Here is a 20,731-nt window from a genome sequence, read left to right as displayed (position 1 = left end):
AGAACCATATAGGGGCCATATAGCACCACATTTGGTTCTACATAGCACTATATGGTTCTACACAGGTGCTTCACCGCTGCTATATGGCACTAAAAACGGTTCTTCTATGATTACGAGCAAAGAACCACTTTTGGTGCTATATAGCACCGTTTGTTTTTAGAGTGTATATTCGAAAGATAAAGGCTAATTTCTCTTAATTCTTTACGTCTCAAGTCTCGATTACAGACAGTGACAGTGATTTAAGTACTATAGCATAATAAAAAAAGAATAAGACGAGAAAAAAGTGGAGCAAATCAATAAGTCGAATACCACCACCTAGTGGCTATCTCTGTAATTGCATCCCAAAAAAACGCAAAATCGGTTTAATACTTTCCATAACATTTAGCAGAAGCTTTAAACAAAATGTAAACCCCTTGGAATAAAAACTGATCGCTCATTCTGTAATTACTAAAACTTTATATTCATCAACATATTGTAATATTTCCCAAAAGTATAAAAATAACTCAAGCTGACTACTTTTGATTAAGTTTTATTTATGCTTATTAAAAGAGTCTATACAAGCAAGTTCTTTTAAAATAAACCAAAAAAAAGTAGCAAAACAAAATACTACATGTATATATTGGTATTTATCATTTTGTAACACACATTTTTGCATATCTATTAAGAAATAAAGTTTCAGGACCACAACCACCAAAGTCAAGTTAGTTTAATTACTATAGCTGTATAATTGTGCATTATTGTTAAAAAAAAAACCTTAAAGAGATACTTAAAAAACAGACATTATAGATAAATGTATAACCCTGTTACAGTGACAGTTTCGTTGAAAAAAAAAAAAACATTAAGGAATTTCTCCAGAAAATGCATAAACCTTTTAGGAGTGAAAACTATAAAAAATAGTTTAATATGGTTATAATCTTATTTCAATAAGAAAAAATATATGTATATCTCTTTCCACTGATGGTCTGTGACTTCTGCTTTCTTGTGGATTGTATCAGTATGAAGTCTCGGTATGATAAGGTCATGATTTTGAGAAGTAAATTAATTCAAAATTAAAATAAGAATTAAAAATTGTAATTGTGTTTGAAAGTATTATATCATTAATCAGGTTGTTTTCACAAACCAAGCTTTGGCTGTGGGGATTTCAACGTTATCAGTTGCTGTCTATCATTTTGAGTTTCCAGTAGACACTACGAAGATTGCTTTTAAAATAGTTTTCCATCTGAAAGACAGAATAGATCATTTTTTTGATTTCAGTTGCAGAAGCCATCAAGCTGAAACATGACTATGCTTCTTTAAAAAAAAATCCAATGTAATAAAAACATATTTATGCATTTCTAAAAATGAATATATCATTCTATTACTTTCATCTTCAATACATAACAAATGAACTAATCCATGTGCATGCATGGAAATGCTGTAAATGTAAAGTTGCTTCGTAAAGTTTCCTGTAATCATCCCTCACCTCATCCAGTGTTTTGTTTCGTGTTGGAATGTTGTTACATAGAAGTGGCACACTACTGCTACACATCATCATAAAGGTCACTATCTTCTTATTAGGCTCTAAAAAAAAAAAATATATATATATATAGAGAGAGAGAGAGAGAGAGAGAGAGAGAGAGAGAGAGAGAGAGAGAGAGAGAGAGAGAGAGAGAGAGGGAGAGAGGGAGAGAGGGAGAGAGGGAGAGAGGGAGAGAGAGAGAGAGAGAGAGAGAGAGAGAGAGAGTATGGAAATAAACGGCAGACAAATATATACTGTACGGTAAACATAAAACATGCTGCAGTCATGAAGAATCTCAATCACAAATTTGTACGTAATAGTTAAAACAGTGGGCAAGAATTGTACCTGTCTGGTTACTAACACAGGATGGATCACTCTTCAGATCGCCAGCCACAACACTGACATTGAAGTTGTAGTTTAGTCCCGAACTTAATTTGGTAAAAGTGACCAGATTCTGCGTTACATATTTTGAATCTCTGTGATTCCGGTAAGGAGACTCAAATGTCACCTCATATGTAATGTCTGAGGCTCCCACTGACTCTTTTGGAACTTCCCAGGTTACAGTTATGGCACTTTTGTTATGAACAATGGTAGTTGCTGGTCCAGGAGAGGTAGGCTCTGTGAGCAAAATAGGTGTTTGTGCAATGTTATATAGCTGGCATATAAAAGTCTAATGAACAGTTAAGAGTAGATGAAGCAGTATTGTGCAGCACTGATAATATCATAGTTACTTACTTGTGTACACTGATTGATTGACAGGATCGCTTCTCAAATCAGGTTTCTCAGAAAGAGTGACGACAGTGATGGTGTAGTATACTGCTGCTCTCAGCTCAGTGAAATTATAATTCCTGCTTTTAGTGATATAAGACTTGTTGTAATTGCCACCTATAATGCTTACATTGAAATCTTTATAACCTCCATCTAACGTCCAGTGGGCGTTTATGTATTGGCTAAATGGAATCAAAGAAAGCTCCACACTGTTTGGACCTATGTGGACAGAATTAAAAGAGGGTAAACCATATGTAAATTTAAAAAACATTTTGCATTTAAGTTAAAGATGAGTTTGATGGACCAAAGGAAAAGTGTAAGATTTTGATCAATGTTTGTTTAAACAATTTGCAGCACTCCTTTATTACAGTGATACAATCCCTGTTTTCACCTCAGAATGAACATTTTACCATTGTTACTTAACCTCTTTTGTTCTATACCTTCATTCTAATACCTTTGTTCATTTTTGAAACACAAATTATAGATGTTTGATCAAATCTGACAGCTTTCTAGCAACGCAATATACAACTTACAAGGCCCAGATAGGGAGTAAAGACATTGTTAAAATAGTCCAGGTGACTACAGTGGTTCAACCTTCATTTCATGAAGCGACATTTATTTGGAAAACTTTAAAAGGTGATTTTCTTGGTATCTTGATTTTTTGCAATCTCAGATTCCAGATTTTCGAACAGTTGCATCTCATCCAAATATTGTCTTAAAAACCATAAATCAAAGAAAATCATATTTATTCAGCTTTCATGTGATGTATAAACACAGCACATTCCTCAACTTTGTTTTTACCCTTGCAAGAGGAAATGCCTATAAAGAAATGCGATGCAGATATTTTGACCTAATGGGAGGGGTTCTAGTGGACCAATCACAACGCTTGCCCTTTACACAGAATTGCCGTGTGGTCAGATTTTTGCAGAGGTGCGCATCAGGCTACGCACAGCCTACAGCATAGATCCTATGCGGAACCATTCCCAATCTGGGCCTTAAAGGGATAGTTCGGCCATAAATGAAAATTACCCAATGATTTACTCACCCCGAAGCCACCCAAGTTACACATGTCCATCCTTTTTCATACACACACATATTCAGATATTTTTGAAAATGTCCTAGCTGGTGTGTCCGCTCCTTCAAGTCCAAAGAATGTGCATCCATTCTTTGCAAAAGTAATCCATTACACATGGCTCCGGGGATAAATAAAGGCTTTTAAAGGGTAATTGATGTGATTTTGTAAGAGAAATAGACTCATAGAATGCAATGAGGAGAGTATCAGCGTACAGCGCACTTTTCGTAGTGACGCATGACGATACGAAGCGTTGTTTTGCTCCGTGCTCTGTGCCTCTGCATATGAAAAGTGGGTACGGTCCACTACGCTGATACTCTCTTCTGAATGCCGAAGAGTCTAAGATGGCGGCGTTATCAGAAGCTAGTATTTTTGGTTTGTAAAGTTTTAAATACGGACATTTCTCTTACAAAATTGCATAGATTACCCTTAAAAAGCCTTTATTTATTCCCCAGAGCCATGTGGATTACTTTTGCAAAGGATCAATGCACATTTTTTGGACACAAAGAGCGGACCACATATTCATTTATTATAAAGACTGGAAGAGCTAGGACATTTTCAAAAACAGTGTTGGGGAAACGCATTACAAGTAACGCGCATTACGTAATATTACTTTTCGGATTACGTATTACTTTATAAATGTACACATTCATATTTGAGTTACTTTTTAAAAAAGTAATGTGAGTTACTTTTCAGTTTAATTAATTTATTTATTAAAAAAAATATAATGTACTAAATTAAACTGAACGTAGTCATGCAGAATTAAGCACTCTATGCGTGTGCGCCTAAGCGGGAACAGTTTGAGTGAGAAACAAAATGGCAGGCCAGAGCTTGATATTTTTCGATGGAAATATGCAATTTCTAAATGCAGAACTTCTCATTCATGAAAAACACCTGCAAGGCCTGAAAGAGATCAAGCCTCAGCCAAGTAAGAAAAAGTAACTTAAAAGTAACGCAAGTAATACTTTCCATGAAAAGTAACGCTTTTAGTTACTTTATTGAGGACTAACTTAATATTGTAATGCATTACTTTTATAAGTAACTTTCCCCAACACGGTTCAAAAATATCTGAATATGTGTTTGTATGAAAAAGGATGGACATATGTAACTCGGGTGGCTTCAGAGAGTAAATCATGGGGTAATTTTTATTTTTGGCCGAACTATCCCTTTAAATGTTGAGTTGCATTGCTCTCTAGGGGGGGTTCAGAAAGTTCTCGGCTTCATCAAAAATATCGTCATTTGTGTTTAAAAGATAAGCAAAGATCTTACGAGTATGGAACGACATAGGTCAACTAACCCTTTAATATTACAACAGAAACCAGCAAGTGTATTTTAAGGGCTTAAGAAAATACTCACGTGTGTATGCTTCAATTTGAGTCATTTCTCCTGCTATTTTGTTGCTGTCTGTCAGGGCTGCTGTACACAGAAAGTATTTCTTGCCGGGTGTTTTACCAGTAAATTCTTTGTGCTTCTCTGCTGTGATACTGCAGTTTGCACACTCACTGCAGTTTGCACACTCACTACAATTAATGCATCCACTGCAATTAATGCATCCACTGTCTTCATTAAGACAAACAAGGTAACCTGAACATTCTCCATCAGGTTTTGTCCAAGAAGCATTTATGACTGTAAAATCTGTATCTGCTGATGTTAGATTCAGGACACGTGAAGGCTCTGAAAAACATACCGATACAAGTTGTTAGCCTTTTAAAAGCACACAACAGTTATCACACACAGATTTTAATCATTTTAACATTCAGATAAAAAGCACTAATTTCCTTGAAGTAACTAAAAAATAGTAATTTGCTAATCGTCCACACTTACTGGTGTAAGCTGAAGTGCTGTTTGGCTCACTTTCAGTATCATTCACCACAGCAGTAACTGTAAAATGATACTGTTTCCCTGGTTGGAGATTCTCAATCTTAGTTTTATATGCATTCTCTTGTTTCGAGGGTTCACCTGACACCTTTATTAAGAAGAAACTACAGTTTCCAGTATGACTCCAGCTCAGTTCAATGACTTGAGTCGTCACGTTCGTCACTGTCAGATTATAAACACTAAATGGGGCTGAAAGAAACATTTTGCTCATTAGAATCGATCAATTCAAAATGATTGTATTCATAAAAATCATCAACTATATGCATTATTATATTGTGCATGTGTAAATAAATGCATATATCCTCTTAAGATACATACTAACACTTTAAATCAATTATAGTTCTTATCAATAAATGATTGTTGTGCTTCAAAATAATGCATCATCGTGTAATGCAATAAAAGGCACCAAGTCCAGATGTACTTACGGGTATAGAAAGAGATATTCTGAGGATTGAGATCCCTGTTACATTTGACGGGGAACACCTGGACATTGTATTGAGTTCCTGCTGTGAGCCCCCCTAATTCTGTAACCAAGCCTCTCACATTCAAAGTCTGGTTTGTGCCTTCTGTGACTACCACTCTGTAGTAACTAATGTTCCCAGGTCCTTCACTCCAGGATAGGTTGGCCTTTTTGTCAGTCACATTGAACACATGTATTGCTCCAAAAAAACGCTCTACATACACATAAAGGTGAAATAAAATGAACTTCTAATTAATCATGCTGATAACATTTTGATTGACTGACGATTAAGCAGGAGGATTAGGGCCAAGCCAAAAACAAAAGATCTAGAGTTGAAGTCATTAATGCAAGGTTTAACAAGAAGTTTGTCTGGAATAAAAAACAATTACGAGAATTAAGTTGTACTGGTTTGGATATTTTGGTCCTGTCAATAATAAAAAGATTTTATGTTCACTTGTTTGTGACCCACTTGTGTGTGCACTATTGCGCGCGTGCACAGAGACCGAGGGAGAAAACGGAAAATGCTCTTTTGGGCCATTTTCGGCTGAAAATTTTTGGTGGCCGAATATTCGGTGCATCCCTAGTTTAACTCTAGGGGAGCTGGAAAATGAGCATATTTCAAAAAAAAAAGAGGAGTGTCCCTTCAAAACAGAACGGACTCCTTGAGACACTCACAGGTGTCTTCAAGTACACTTTAAAGGGATAGTTCAGTAAAAAATTTTAATTTTTTATCATTTACTCAATCTCAATTTGTTACAAACCTGTATAAATATCTTTTTTCTGATGAACATGAAGAAAGATATTTTGAGGAATGTTTGTAACCAAACCGTGAGCCCCATTTACTTCCATAGTTCTCTTTATTCCTACTATGGAAGTGAATATGGCTCATGAATGATTTGGTTAAAAACATTTCTCAAAATATCTTCCTTCGTGTTCATCAGAACAAAGAAATTATACAGGTTTGTAACAACTTGAGAGTGGATAAATTATGACAGAATTTTCATTTTTGGGTGAACTATCCCTTTAAAAAAGGGTACAGTGCTGTGCAAGTTTAATCAAATTGGTTATGCAAGTCAATTGAACCTACTATTTTAAGTTTTGGAATAGTATATAGTTGACATAACTTATAAACAAGTTAAAATGGTTTATGTGTTAAGTTCAAGTAAAGCTAAAATTTGTGTTGATATGATTTTTTTTACAATGTACTTTAAGTAGTAATATTTTTAGTAAAGTGCTTCTTCATGTATTAATCCAACAGAGATTTCTTATCTTCTTGTTTGTCATTGATCCATAAATAAATCAAATTCTTAAACTGGCATTTCACATGTAATTACAGAGTTTCAAATAAAAAAGTTATGTTTATTGTCAGAAAATTGGTCACAAAATGGTCCCTAGCTGTCACTGGGTACCAATACCATAAAAAATACACCTTTGCACCTAAAGAGTTCATATTCATACATCAGAGATGCGTATTAATACCTCAAAGGTACATACTGATACCAAATATATACAAATATGTACCTAAATGGTAGGACCTTATTAAATTATAGTGTTCTACCTGGGGACCATTTTTTGGACCATTCTTCCTGACAGTATTGTAAAACAAACTCTTACCATCATAGCAGATGAAGGGTAGACGTTCGTAGCATTGTTTTTCCTTCCACATGCCATTTCGGAGCAGGGCCACACAAGCATTCTCAATATACTCTGGAGCTTTGGTATTACATGTGCTATTAGATGTGATATTGACAGGGGGTGGGCTAGTGTATGAAGCATGAGGAGTTGTAGTCATAGTAGTCACTGTAGTCCCAGTTACATTTCTAAGGTCACTGTATGTCATATTTAAGCAGGAAAGCATTTCTGTCAGTAGGGGGCACTGATCTACTGTGTTGTTAAGTTGTCGTGCCGTGGTTAAGTTCATTGGGGTACTCGTCGAAACAGTCGTTGGGGTACCCGCTGAAACGTTCGCTGGGGTACTTGAAGAACATGTTTCTTCTTTTGGCACAGGATGGCCAGGATACCAGTTCTGATATGCAACTGGATCCCCATTGGACCAGCTGGACCATGGTGGGGTGCCATTGAAGCTCCTGCGAAGTCCAACCCAGTAGTCTGAAGTGAGATTACGTACAACGTCGCGGACGTTCCAACTAGCGATTGTCGTCAGTTCTTTGTAACAGACCTGACAGTACTGCCTGGCTTCATCCCACGTTAAGTTATCGAACTTCTGAAAATGCTGCTCCTCTGCCAATATTACTGAGCCTGATGTGATTCATTTATAAGAAACATATTATTATTATGAATGCATTTAACAAATAACACTGTATTCAGTGGTGCGCTTATTTTGAAAATGTCCATGCATGTTACTCTACGACAAATGCAAATTATCTGAAAAATTGTTCATCATTCAGGCTGGTTTATGCAAAAATGAGGTGTGCAAGTTCTTCCTGGAAGTTTTTTGAGGCTGTAAATGCAAACCAATGCGGCAGAATCAACAGCTACCAACAGCTGTAACTACATACATAAACCTTTCCTACTTTTTAAAACGCGTCATCTTATCGATTTGTAAAATATTCAGATATTTAAAATTGTACTGTGAATAAAGGTAAGGATGTTTGACAGTTTACAAACTCACCCCCCAGCAGAAGTGTCAGCCACAGTATACGCATCTTGATTTTTCCAACCTCAGGTCAGGACAGGAAATTCTTACCTTGCTTATAAATGATGAAAAACAATTTTAAATCTTCAGAAGAAAAGATCAATTTTATACATGTGATAGGAATGAAACAGTCACCATACCTGGGAAGGTTTGCTTGTCCACTGATCTTCCTGATTCTGCACTGTGCTGTCTAATAATCACCTATACACCTAACATTTGCATAGAAGACCCCAAAAATGTCCAACGAGATAGGACATGCAAATAACTGTACTAAAAATTTTTTTTTATGCTGTTATTAGTTTAAAATGACTGATTATATCACTCTTAAAACAAATTTTGTTGTTTTAACACATCTCTGTGTTATTATTGGAACAACACACTGTGTGCCGTTTTAAAAGATCTTGTGTTGTCCCTTTTTATTTATTTAAACACAAAATCAACATAAAATGACACAAAATGTGTTAAATAGGATAACACAAAACAATTTATAAAAATTAACACATCCTTTTTTGGAGTGTGTGACATTGTCTGTAAAATCCAGGCTAAAGTCCATCTAAAGCCCTTTTCACACAGATATTACAGAAAATACGCTGAAAATGCATCAGGGATTTTTCCGAGATCGTTTGATTTTTGGTTCCATCACACTGCCAATGACTTTGCGGAATCTGTGTGTATCACAAAGATACCATAAAGATCACGTAAAGACACGTGACGACGTGTTTAAAGTCCGGCACTTAGTAGTTTTTTTCTCTGCAGCGTCTGAAATTTGCTCATTATCCATTATTTCTCTCTCCAGAAACAACTCGCGTGCATTTTTGTGTTGGGGAAAGTTTCTGTTTAAAGTAATGCATTACAATATTAAGTTACTCCCCCAAAAAGTAACTAATTGTGTTACTTAGTTACTTATCATAGAAAGTAATGCTTCTGTTACTTTAAAAGCAACACCAAAGAGTTTTTTTTTTGCCTTAAAATAACGTTTCCCAAAAGAGTTTCAGTGGTTCAGCCGCTCAAAACAGGGTGAATGGCACTTTCACATTCGCTTTGCAGCCCTCTATCGGCCAAAACCACACTAAAGAAGTTTCCAACCGTCGGGTAGTGGTCCTGTAGTTCGAGTGAAAACTACAAAAACTTGCTTTACGGCAGACCTACAATCCAATCAGAGCCAGCTATGCTGCAGTATTTACGACAGTGGTAATGAACAATTACGCTTCTAACCTGTAGGGGGAGCAAAGAGCCACAGTCTTTAGTGTTGCTTTAAGTAACTTTTTCTTATTTGGGCTTGATCCTCTCAGGCCTTGCACATGTTTTCTATGACTGAGAAGTTCTGCATTCAGAAATTGCATATTTCCATTGAAAAAATATCAAGCTCTGGCCTGCCTGCCATCTCAGTTTCGAACTCAAAACTTTTTCTGCTCAGGCCGGCACGCATTTAGTGCGTAATGTTTGTGACTTTTAGTTTAATTCAGTAAAAAAATTTATCAAATTAATTAAACTAAAAAGCAACTTGCATTACTTAAAAAAATGTAACTCAAATATTAATGTGCACATTTATAAAGTAATGTGTTACTTTATTCGTTACTTCAAAAAAGTAAAATTATTACGTAATGCACGTTACTTGTAATACAGGTAAAAAAAACTTGTTACATGTTATCTCAAACTATACTTTTAAAAAAGGACTAAAAACATTTCTTTTCAGTAGAAGTTTAACTACACATATATTTGTATTTTTTATTGAAGTTTCTATCCTTTTTAATATCATAACTGTAGCACTTTGTGATTTGCTCCAAATGTAAAGTGCATTACAAATAAAATCTACTACTATTATTATTATTGTAATGCGTTACCACCAACACTGATGATAAGATTATAAAGGAGTGTGTGACGCACTGTTCTAGTATGCTGGTGAATGATCTCAGCTTCAAAGTGGATATTCTCTGCTTCAGTCCAGTTTGCAGACATTTTTCATCGTGAATGATAATGTGCATTTAAAAACCCAGTTTCAAAGAGATGAACCATATATCTTGTTGGGATGATGCACGTGCATTTTTGTTTAATATAAGCTCATGAGCGTGTGATTCGCTATTCTTTTATGCTGCTGAATGATCTCAGATTTTGCGCGGATAGTGACGAACTCCCAGATATCTGCTTTTGTCCCACACCACGCCCCTTCTCATTCACACAAAGGGCTTTTCGAGTATCTTATGGCAATGTTAGCTCCACTTTCCAGGAGCGATCCCAGAACATTTACGGGACGCATTTGCGTTCACACAGAAGCATGTCTGCCAGTTTTACGAGTATTTTCTGGGACCAAGGTGCTGTGTCTGATTTCAGTCCTTGATATCAATTTTTGACTTGACCTTACACGGTCAACATTAAAGATATAAAGGTTACAGAATGTGCTTTAAATTATGTAGGATGATTTATGTAGAAAAGGGATTCATCAACCTCTTAAGACCTGGATGTCCACATATGTGGACATGAATTTTTTTATGTTTGCACCATAAAACTTAATTCTGTGTAACTGGAACCTGTTGTACACAAACATGGACAAATACACTGCTTCATGTTCTTAGAAAACAGTGTGGTTGTTATATTTATTGGTTCTTCCTAACCCCAAAATAACTGGTAGAAATCTGAAAAAAAAGACAAACCAAAACCCGGGTCTTAGAAGGTTAAACACAATTTTGTGTTATGGTTTAAACAGTTTTAATAATGTATAGACCCTAATGATGGACAAATAATAACTTAACCCCAATGAGGGAAACTAAGCTTCTATCTTCACATTGTTTTGTTATTTTGATTGTTTTTTGCTTGAATAATTTTTTACCTGATACTTTTAAATTACAAAGGTTAAATAAAAAAAATGTCTCAAAGTTAATAAAGCACTATTACATAAAGTTTAATTTATAATTCTTTTACAATCATCCTTTCTGACATTACAGTAAGTATCAAAACTTTGCATGTATGAATCATATGCAAAAATTGTTGATAATGAAATGTAGGTGTGTGTGAGAACATAACTAGAGGAAAATTATGAGTTAAGAAAGAAGTTAGAAACAAAACATATTTTATTTCAAAAGACAATTATAAGAAAACAATGGGCTAAAACCCAATTCAATACATCATTTTGGTACAAAATGCTGACGCTCAATACAAAAAAAAACTGGGTAAACACCTTAACGCAGAAAAAGTGTTGTGTGTGCACAGAAATACAACATTAGCATAAATGCCAAACATAAAAAAGTATCACATGATAAAATCACAAAAGTAAAAAAGAGGGTTTTATTCCGTATCACTTTTGACAAGCAGTTTCTTTCCAGTTTTCGGTTGAACGCAGGCCTGATCGAGCTTCTTTTGGGACCTACAAGTTAAGGGGAAAAAATACTTTTATTTGACATGCAAAAACATGTATGTTTATCAGGTTGTCACAACAAGGAACAAAAACAGTTCAATCAATGACACCTTTGTGGATTTCGAGACACAATGGCTTCCCGTCATACCGTTTCATTTTGTATTTCTGCTGTTCGGTTTCTGGCATCAGGTCCATCAATTCCAAACTGTTGTTTATAGTCTTTAACATCTCGAAGCGTTGCTTGCCACGTACCTAAAACAAATTAATGATTTTATTTTGTATAAAGATAATTGATATACATAACTGCATTTTGCTTTATAAAACATATGAATTATTCAGTTACTCACGTGCAAAATATATAAATCATCATCACTGCTGCAGTCAGACTTGATCTTCTTGGATGCAGAATGTGGTGTCGGAAGAGACTCTTTAAATTGATTGTTGAAAAAAGTTTCAGTATAAAAAATTTAAATATATTAATAACAACAACTAAGTTTAATGTTAATTAAAAGCAAATTGTCTTTAAAAGTACCCCGACTGTGAAGATTTGTATGCTTTAATACTTTATATTTTCTTCATTAATTAAAATTAATTGATAGAAACAGATTTTCATTACTTATAAAAACAACAACATTTAATACTAATTTTAACCTATGAGGCCACCATTATGTGATTATGTTTGACGTTCTGAAATTGATGACGTGTGATGATTGTTGTGAAAAATTACTGCAATTTACTATAGTAAATACTGATATCTTCTATAGTTTTTCATGTAATAATTTTTAACTTCCCACACATTCTCACCTCTCAGATCGCCTTTATTTTGATCTTCTTTCATTTGTATGTTTCCTATATTATTTTTAAAAATATATTTTTGTTTCCGTTTTTTATTTTCACATTCATATTGCCAATACCAGTGTTAGTTTATTAAACCATACATGTTTATAACCAGGGTAACTTTTTCATGAATGATATAAAACAGGGCTTTTTTTAGTGAATTGTCACTAAAAGCAAATGCTTAACCTTCAGAAAATATTGATAGATGTTGATTTCAAACCCTGTCACCAAAATCTGGGATGCATAAACAGCTTAAAACATTGTAGTTTTAAACCTTTTGTTTAAAAACTCCCATTTTAAGGGGCCTCTTTATATATATATATATTTACAGTTTAAAAAAAACTGAATTTGTGCAGTACAATACACATGTAAGCCTCAAATCTACATTTACATTTAGAAGAAAAGTTTATTTAAAACAACTTGCAAAAAGGATAAAAAACAATAAAGCAATTAATCTTAAGGAGAAAATATTATAAAAAAGTGCATTAATAAGTAGGGCTGCATAACGATTAAATGCAACCGTTTGCAGAAAAGAAAAAAAACATAAATGATGTTTTTGTTTGCATCATATGTGTGTGTGTGTATTGTGTATAATAAATATGTACACAAATGCATGTATAATTTTAAAGAAAAAATATTTATATATTAAGAATTCATATTTATATAATATAAAAGATATATAAACATAAAAATGTATATACACATACAAATATTTCTAAATATAACGTACACATGCATGTGTGTGTACTACACAGAATTATTATACACAGTAAACACACATATATGATGTAAACAAAAACTTTTATTCTGCAAAAGTTAGGTGCAATTAATCGTTATGCAGCCCTATTAATAAGTTTGAAAACATTATTTTCAGTCCACTAATTTAAATTCACTTACTTCTCTTTGTCCCTGTAACTTTGTTTCCAGTAATACTTTTAACATTCTCCTCTTCGGTTTTGCGATCACGCCCTGGGCAGGCACATATGCGAACTTCAACACACTGGCGACCAAGAACCTGCCCCCTATCAACAAAGAACGCAAAGAAACATTAAGCCTGGTCTCCGGCACTAGCAATACTACAACACCACAAAGTGAGAAAAAGAGAAATGAAAGAGGTGGACTCACTCGCACGTTTCCAGGGTCATAATAGTTAAAATGGGACGCCGGAACATCCCGCCTTGGCAGCTGCTGTTGCACATAAAATTCAGCAGCATGGTAGTTGCAGCTGATCCTAGCTAAAGAGACAAAACCCAAAGACATACAAGCAAATAAATACAGACATTTACTTACTTTACTTACTATTTACTTTACCTGAATGCAGGACATCACACACCATCAGACTCAAATGATCACAAAAATATAACTGTTAATCAGGCCTGCAAAAGCTTTGGTGTTTGTATTCTCTTAATCTCAAAATAAAAAACTTAAGGAGACAAACAAAAAATTTTTCAATGTATTAATGAAACATGAGCAAAGAGAGGGATAATATTACAAAACGAACTTGGTGTGATCACAGCCTACCTGCGGAGCTTCGTACGGCAGTGTCACACTGTGCCTTTTGGTATAAAAATCCTCATGGTATTGGGCTCTTGGGTTTCCCTCCACACGGATAAGATGCTTGCGTTGAGAAATATCTGATGAAAGAGAGAAGGCCCATCGATACAGACATCATGGTAATGTGAATACTGACTAGGATCAGTGAACAACACTAAACTGATAAAAGTTATTGCCAAGTTGCGCATGTTAATACTTATGCCCAACATCTGACTTTCTAAATGCAGGACTTGTATACATTTATAACACCTTTTCAGATGACACAAACAGGTTCAATCTAAACAGAAAACTGGCATGCAAAATCGGTAGCTAGTTTGAAACCTATATTTGTAAACTTCAACAAAAAAGCATGACAAAAACGTTCCTGTGGGTTTCAAAAGGAAATTAAAATGTTTACAAATATTTTTATAAGAATTTAAATAAAGATACGTTGTAATGTATTCCTCACCGGACTATTAAAGTTCAGTGTGGTTCACATCATTTGCATTACAGAACACTTCCTCAATTATCCTATTAAATGTGACTTGGCATTTCTGTGGGAATTATGTGTGAACAGTCATTTGGGACCTTTAATTTTATTGAGATATATGGGTCAGTGACAAAAAAGGTTTGGCAAGATGAGAAATAATTTTTTTACTTGTTTTAAAAGCATGCATCAGGTTTTAATTTCAATGCACAGTGTATTTATGTTAATTTTATGAAATACATTTGCACCATTTTTATGAAAGTTAAGACTGAATGGACCTGAAAATGTCAAATGGTGTAACCGCTAATTGTGCCAAAGAATGAGAAATATTAAATATTTTATCCACCTTGATGACATGTAAGCATAATCATTAAAAAAATGTTTTTCTAAATGTAAATTTTAATGTGTTTTTGTAATATTTGTCCTGACATATGCTGAAAACAGCTCTGTTTTCGAAATAATCTTTGACAAATTATGTAAAAATGTATGTAAAATATGTACACTAAACTAGATGATTATATTTTATTCCACTTTTTTATGAATATATTTATATTTTCATTTAAAAAAAAATACTATTGACACCAATTGACACAGACTGGTCACACCACATTGACATTTTTGCAATTTATCCCCCAAATATTCTTTCAAAATGAAATAAAACTAGAAACCAGACTTGGTCCTCAAAGAAGAGAATGTATGTAAGTAATCTGCAAATTTATTTTGAAATTTTAACCCTTTTACATTAAATTTATCCATACGAGCACAAAATAATTTACGTCACATCATTGACCCATATACATCATGTATGGTTAGGATAGTAGTACAATATTTGGCCGAGATACAACTATTTGAAAATCTGGAATCTGAGGGTGTTAAAAAATTCCAAATATTGAGAAAATCCTTAGCAACCCCTATTTTTTAACGATAAATAAATTTTTGATATATTACGTAAGAAATTTACATGGAACATAATCTTAACTTAACATCCTAATGATTTTTGGCATTAAAAGACTAATTTGATCCATACACTGTATTGTTGGTTGTTGCTACAATATACCCGTGTGACTTCTGACTGGTTTTGTGGTCCCACAACTTTGAGTCCTAGTGCCATTACACCACATTTCCTATTACAATAGTGTTTGTCAAATGTAATAAAAGCAAGGGATAAAAGAAAGACATTTTTAAATTAATGTACTGGGTTCAGTACAACTTCAATTGCAGAATTGGAGACCACACAAAATAAAAAGACACCTCAGTAAAATAAAACATCCAAGGAAATGTACTAGAAATTGAAGAGCAAACAGTAAAAATGAACACACACAAACCTTCGGTGTTCTCTGCAATATTCTGGTGGTGTGGACATCGGATTACAACTTCGGAAACATGCTCGGATTTTTTATATACTGCTGTGGCTCTTAGCACGGCACCCTGAGGTGGCTCTTTGCCAACCAGCACATCCACGGGGCAAGTTTTTGCGAGCTGACAGAACAGCTTATTCAGCTTCGGAGAATACTGTGAGGAATACAAACAGACAGGGTTAACACAGAACACCAATTTCTGCAATCTAACAAGTCTTTGTTATTAATTAATGAGCAAAAAGAATTTAATAAAATCTAACAAACTAAACTTTTTTCTTATTTCAGTTTCCTCTGCTAAGCAGTACTCACATGTTTTCCCCATTGTTCCCTTCACCTACTTTAGCACCAAATTTTTGTCAGACAGGCAACTACTAACTTTTCGTCAATACTCGTCAAAAGGTCCCTGGTATTGTGGGTTGGGGTATCTTAACCCCTTCCTTGCCACTACGCACGATTACAGCCTTAGGACATGCCCAGTCATGTTACGTTCCTATTATCATCCTCAGTCCTTATTGGTTGCAAACGTGCTGACTTGAGATATTCGCTCTGATTTCAAGTAAAACAAGAGGTTCTGGTAAAGAATAAGGACAATTCCGACCTGAATTCAGGTCCCATCTGCAGTAATTACGAAATTTAAGGAACCATTTAACCCCTTGTGGAACTACAAGAAAATATTCAACAACAAAGCGCATGGTAAGAAAATGCAAGATTCTTATAGACGGTTTCATAACCACAATTATTTAACACAATTACTCTGTGACTTTGAAAACATGCGTTTATTTAAACTTTTTATTAAGTAAGTGTTGCAATAGGCTACACATATAAAAGCAGTGGTGCCTTACAAACACCTTGGGGTTAAGCAGCACGCAATTTTGAATTGCCGCACATTAATCGTTTTACCTCGATTATCTTGTTTTTTTAATAGTTTGAATAAAACATTGAAAACGATTAATTGTACAGCCCTACTGTGATCTACATTCACTCTAGATCGGTAAACATTGTTTTGCTCTTCACTCACAGTAGACGTGGCAGACTTTGCAATGCTGGACTGATTGAAACGTAGCTTGAAGTCATATTCTCCGGGATAGTCGGTTGTTGATGGCACTACAGTGGATGGAGGTGGTTGGTTGTCCACAACTGGCGCCACAGAAGCAGGCATTTCGACAGTATCATCAGTCTCCTTGAGTACCAGATCAAAGGTTTCTGCCAAAGAGCCATTGGGCAATGCCTACAGTAATGCAAAGGGTTACAATTCAGGTGCAGTTGACATGTTTTTTCCTTTGCTTGGTTACACTTCTTGTTATTGATTTCATAACGATGTCAATATTGGACATGGGCGTACTCAGTCAATATTAAAGATTATTAATGTTATAACTTTACTGAATGTTTTTAAATTATGTGGGATGATTTTATGTGACAGTAAATCACAAATGACTTTAGTTGCATTTTCACAAGCAGTGATGCAAAAAGAAAAAAGCAACTTACAGCATTAAGCCAAGCATCGCTGTTTGTACGAGGCAGCTCCATGAGCAGTGTGCTTAATCCTCTAAGGAACAAAAAGAGAGATTATAAAACCTGTTGTATGAAAATGTATTTCTGAGAAACATAATAATCTAAAAGACTTTATCCCAGCATGCTATTAACTCAATATTTCAACAAATCTCTGTAATTGACACTGAAAACTGCTTGGACGTACATGTCACCCCATATCTGCTCAAACTTGTCATCGCTCATGGGTAACTCGGCTGGCACTCGGTCACTCATGGCTCTGGTTCTCTGCAGCCTCTTGGGGGACCACTAGGTGGCACTAGAGACTAGGAAAAAGAAAACAGCAAGAGCACAGAAAAGTTTTAAATAATGCAACACATACAAACATCAGGTGCATGTCTAAAATGGGATATGGATACTGATGATGTAAGTTTTCATCTCCTACTGTACTGTACTGTACAGAAAAGAAAACTGATACACGGCAAATACCCTTATGAAAAATCTCCTGTTTACCATTAAAACCATTACAAAATTCCTTTTGGGTCTTAATCCAGTTAGATCTGATGGTGTTCTGTTGGTTCCCATCTACAAGATTAACATCCCATCCATAGAACACAACACATTACCAGCTGATACCACTATAGTTTCCATTAAAACCAATACAATTCCCATTATGAAATACAACAGAATTTATGTGATGGTGCGTAAAGTTAGATCTTTGAAGCATAAAGTGACAACAAAAAAATATTTTTCCAATTTTAAAATCTGAACTTTTACAGATCATAAGTTTTGTTTTTGGGAGGTGAATCGGATGTCACACCCCACTGCATCTTTCTCAGTAACTGAGAACCAAAACAAAGGAAGTTGGTAGGCCACAGACAGTAACACGTGTAATGATCAGATCTCGTTTAAAAACTAATGATACACTAAAATTATAATTTATGTTGCATTAGAAAACATGAAACAAATAAATCAGAGTTCTGACTTAACAGATAAACTATATCATGACGGCGCAGCAGGCCTTTATCTAATCAATAGGAAACACCATTAATACAAAACAACGCGATAAAACCACACAAGACCAGTAAAACCAGTAAAAACCGAAGTAAAGCGCATGTTGATATCAATCGTGTTGTGTCTTTGCTTGATAACACTTTTCTTTTTTTACATTTATAACATCACTTGAAAGACGACTACAAACATCAATCTGCACCCGTTTCAATACCTTGCCTTTTCGTAAAGTTGCTTTTAAAAATCTCCAAAAGCCTCCAGAGTAATCCAAGTGATCTTGCAGGAAAAACAACAAACACGTGCGATTTTGCGCAAACAATTTCGCTTTTCACGCAGTTACTTCCTGTATTCACGAGAGTTAAAAAGGCGTGTTTGACGACTTCATGAGGAGCTGCGCTGACCGGTCGGCATATTACATCATAGTACCGCAACAGTAAAGGCAAGCAGTGGTTTTGAATCGTTCTCGCGGTATTATGATGTCATATGTCGACCAGTCTGCGCAGCGTTGCATGAAGTCAGAGGCGCGTAAAGAATGGTGCGATCACGTGACAAACCGACGACGGCGCATCTTTTGAATCCACAATCAAAACAATGTAGCATTGAGTTTCTTTTGGATAAACAGTGAATGTTTTGTGTCGCTGCAAGCGTTTCAGAAGATGCTTTAGTCACACATTTACACATTTAAATGCACGTCAGCACCGTCATGCATATAATATAAATATATTTATAAATATAAGTATGTATATGCATTTTTTCTTATTTGACCACTGCAAATAATTTATCTGCAATAAATTCACATTTACAATGCTTAACATACAGTTTTAACTCCACCAAACTGTGTTTTGTAGCCTTTAGTTGCTGTTTTGTTTTTGTTAACCTTTAATTTTTCAAGCATTTTAATATTCAAATCTAAAAATTAACTTTTATTATATAATATAAGATCCAATAGAAGATTCTTCTAATTTTATATTTGTTCTAAGATGTGTTTGATGCAATGATCTTTCAATTATCTAATCTTATACACACCAAAAGAGATATACTAAATACTTTGACTAGTTGTGCAAAAGAATAAAAGGTACGGAAACATAAAACGAGGGAGCCACTAAACACCGTATTACGAGCCAATGGAAATCGCAAGTGCCACTAAACATAGTGGCATGTGCCACTGGCTTCTGTGCTAGTGAAATAGTGAAAACTGTGGTATTGAGATAAGTAAATTGTGTCAAAATACTTTGCTTTTTCACACAGGAAACATGAACACATGTTATATTGCACACTTTAAACGCAATCATACTGTATTTGTAAATATGGAAGAGGATTAGGGACACTGGTGAAAAAAATATTTGAATTCTGACTTTAATCTCAGAATCAAATTCTGAGATTAAAGTCAGAATTCTGAGATTAAAGTCAGAATTCTGAGTTTAAAGTCAGAATTTGCCAAATTCCAATTTTGCGTGCATATGAAACGCCAGTCCTTCCAGTTAACTTTTATGGGGCATCTTTTTGTGTCGTTTTATTTATTGGTTTCTCATTTGTTTTCTGTTTTTTAAACCATTTTCGCTTGGGTTTAGGGTTAGATTTGGGTTTTGCTTTAGAATGTCATTTAAAGGGGCCATGGGACAAGACTTTTTAAAGATGTCAAATAAATCTTTGGTGTCCCCAGAGCAAGTTTTAACTAAATTTTTTTTATCTGCACTAAATGGCAGTGCTGTGGTTGGATAATGCAGATTAAGTGGTGTTATTAAGAGCTCCTTATGACATCATAAGGAGAGCCAAATTTCAACTACCTTTTTTTTCATGTGCTTGTAAAGAATGGTTTACCAAAACCAAGTTACTGGGTTGATCTTTTTCACATTTTCTAGGTTGATAGAAGCACTGGGGACCCAATCATAGCACTTAAACATGGAAAAAGCTAGATTTTCATGTCATGGCCCCTTTAATATATAGGTTTCTCCATGTTTTGTTTATTTTTAAATCATGGTCGCTTGGGGCCTCATTTATAAAGCGTGCGTACGCACAGATTTGATCGTAAAGTTTGCGTACGCAAAAATCCACGGCAAAGTGCATATTTATAAAAGCTGTCTTTGACGTGGAAAAGTGCTTAGCGCCACGTCAGGGTCTGAGCAGACGTACGCTCTTTTGCTTGTCTGATTGCTGCAGGTTTTTGGAAATATAAGCCAATCTTGCTGCTCGAAATTTGGTTTAAACATTGAGAAGTGCTCTTTTATATGTCTGTGACATTAATTAGGCATCGTTTAAAGGCGGAGATCTGAAACTGCTCGGCTGCGCACAAGTTCAAGTTCATTTGCGATTTATAGATTTGAAAGGGGTAC

The 20,731-nt window shown here is 34.9% G+C and overlaps 2 protein-coding genes across 2 annotated transcripts; both read right to left on the bottom strand.

Annotated features, from left to right (window-relative positions):
• Nucleotides 1-513: 513 nt before the first annotated feature.
• Nucleotides 514-11,262, bottom strand: LOC135778578 (receptor-type tyrosine-protein phosphatase eta). Its single transcript, XM_065288961.1, has 9 exons — nucleotides 8,309-11,262; nucleotides 7,291-7,935; nucleotides 5,642-5,890; nucleotides 5,163-5,405; nucleotides 4,695-5,012; nucleotides 2,234-2,485; nucleotides 1,844-2,116; nucleotides 1,463-1,560; nucleotides 514-1,219 (listed from the first exon to the last, which is right to left on the bottom strand). The coding sequence occupies exons 1-9, from the start codon at nucleotides 8,340-8,342 to the stop codon at nucleotides 1,151-1,153; spliced, it is 2,181 nt and encodes a 726-aa protein (XP_065145033.1). The 5' UTR covers nucleotides 8,343-11,262; the 3' UTR covers nucleotides 514-1,150.
• A 120-nt stretch (nucleotides 11,263-11,382) lies between these two features.
• On the bottom strand, nucleotides 11,383-18,748 carry LOC135778580 (cellular tumor antigen p53-like). The gene is made up of 11 exons (XM_065288963.1): nucleotides 18,613-18,748; nucleotides 17,596-17,713; nucleotides 17,385-17,445; nucleotides 16,918-17,127; nucleotides 15,867-16,053; nucleotides 14,043-14,155; nucleotides 13,647-13,756; nucleotides 13,419-13,543; nucleotides 12,032-12,111; nucleotides 11,833-11,936; nucleotides 11,383-11,693 (listed from the first exon to the last, which is right to left on the bottom strand). Exons 2-11 carry the CDS (start codon nucleotides 17,661-17,663, stop codon nucleotides 11,615-11,617), a joined length of 1,137 nt encoding a protein of 378 aa, XP_065145035.1. The 5' UTR covers nucleotides 17,664-17,713; nucleotides 18,613-18,748; the 3' UTR covers nucleotides 11,383-11,614.
• Nucleotides 18,749-20,731: the final 1,983 nt, after the last annotated feature.

This window comes from Paramisgurnus dabryanus, chromosome 2 (genome assembly GCF_030506205.2).
Source record: "Paramisgurnus dabryanus chromosome 2, PD_genome_1.1, whole genome shotgun sequence".
Lineage (NCBI taxonomy): Eukaryota > Metazoa > Chordata > Actinopteri > Cypriniformes > Cobitidae > Paramisgurnus > Paramisgurnus dabryanus.
Note: the sequence above shows the minus strand (reverse complement) of the source record. Positions and strands in the feature narration are given on the sequence as shown.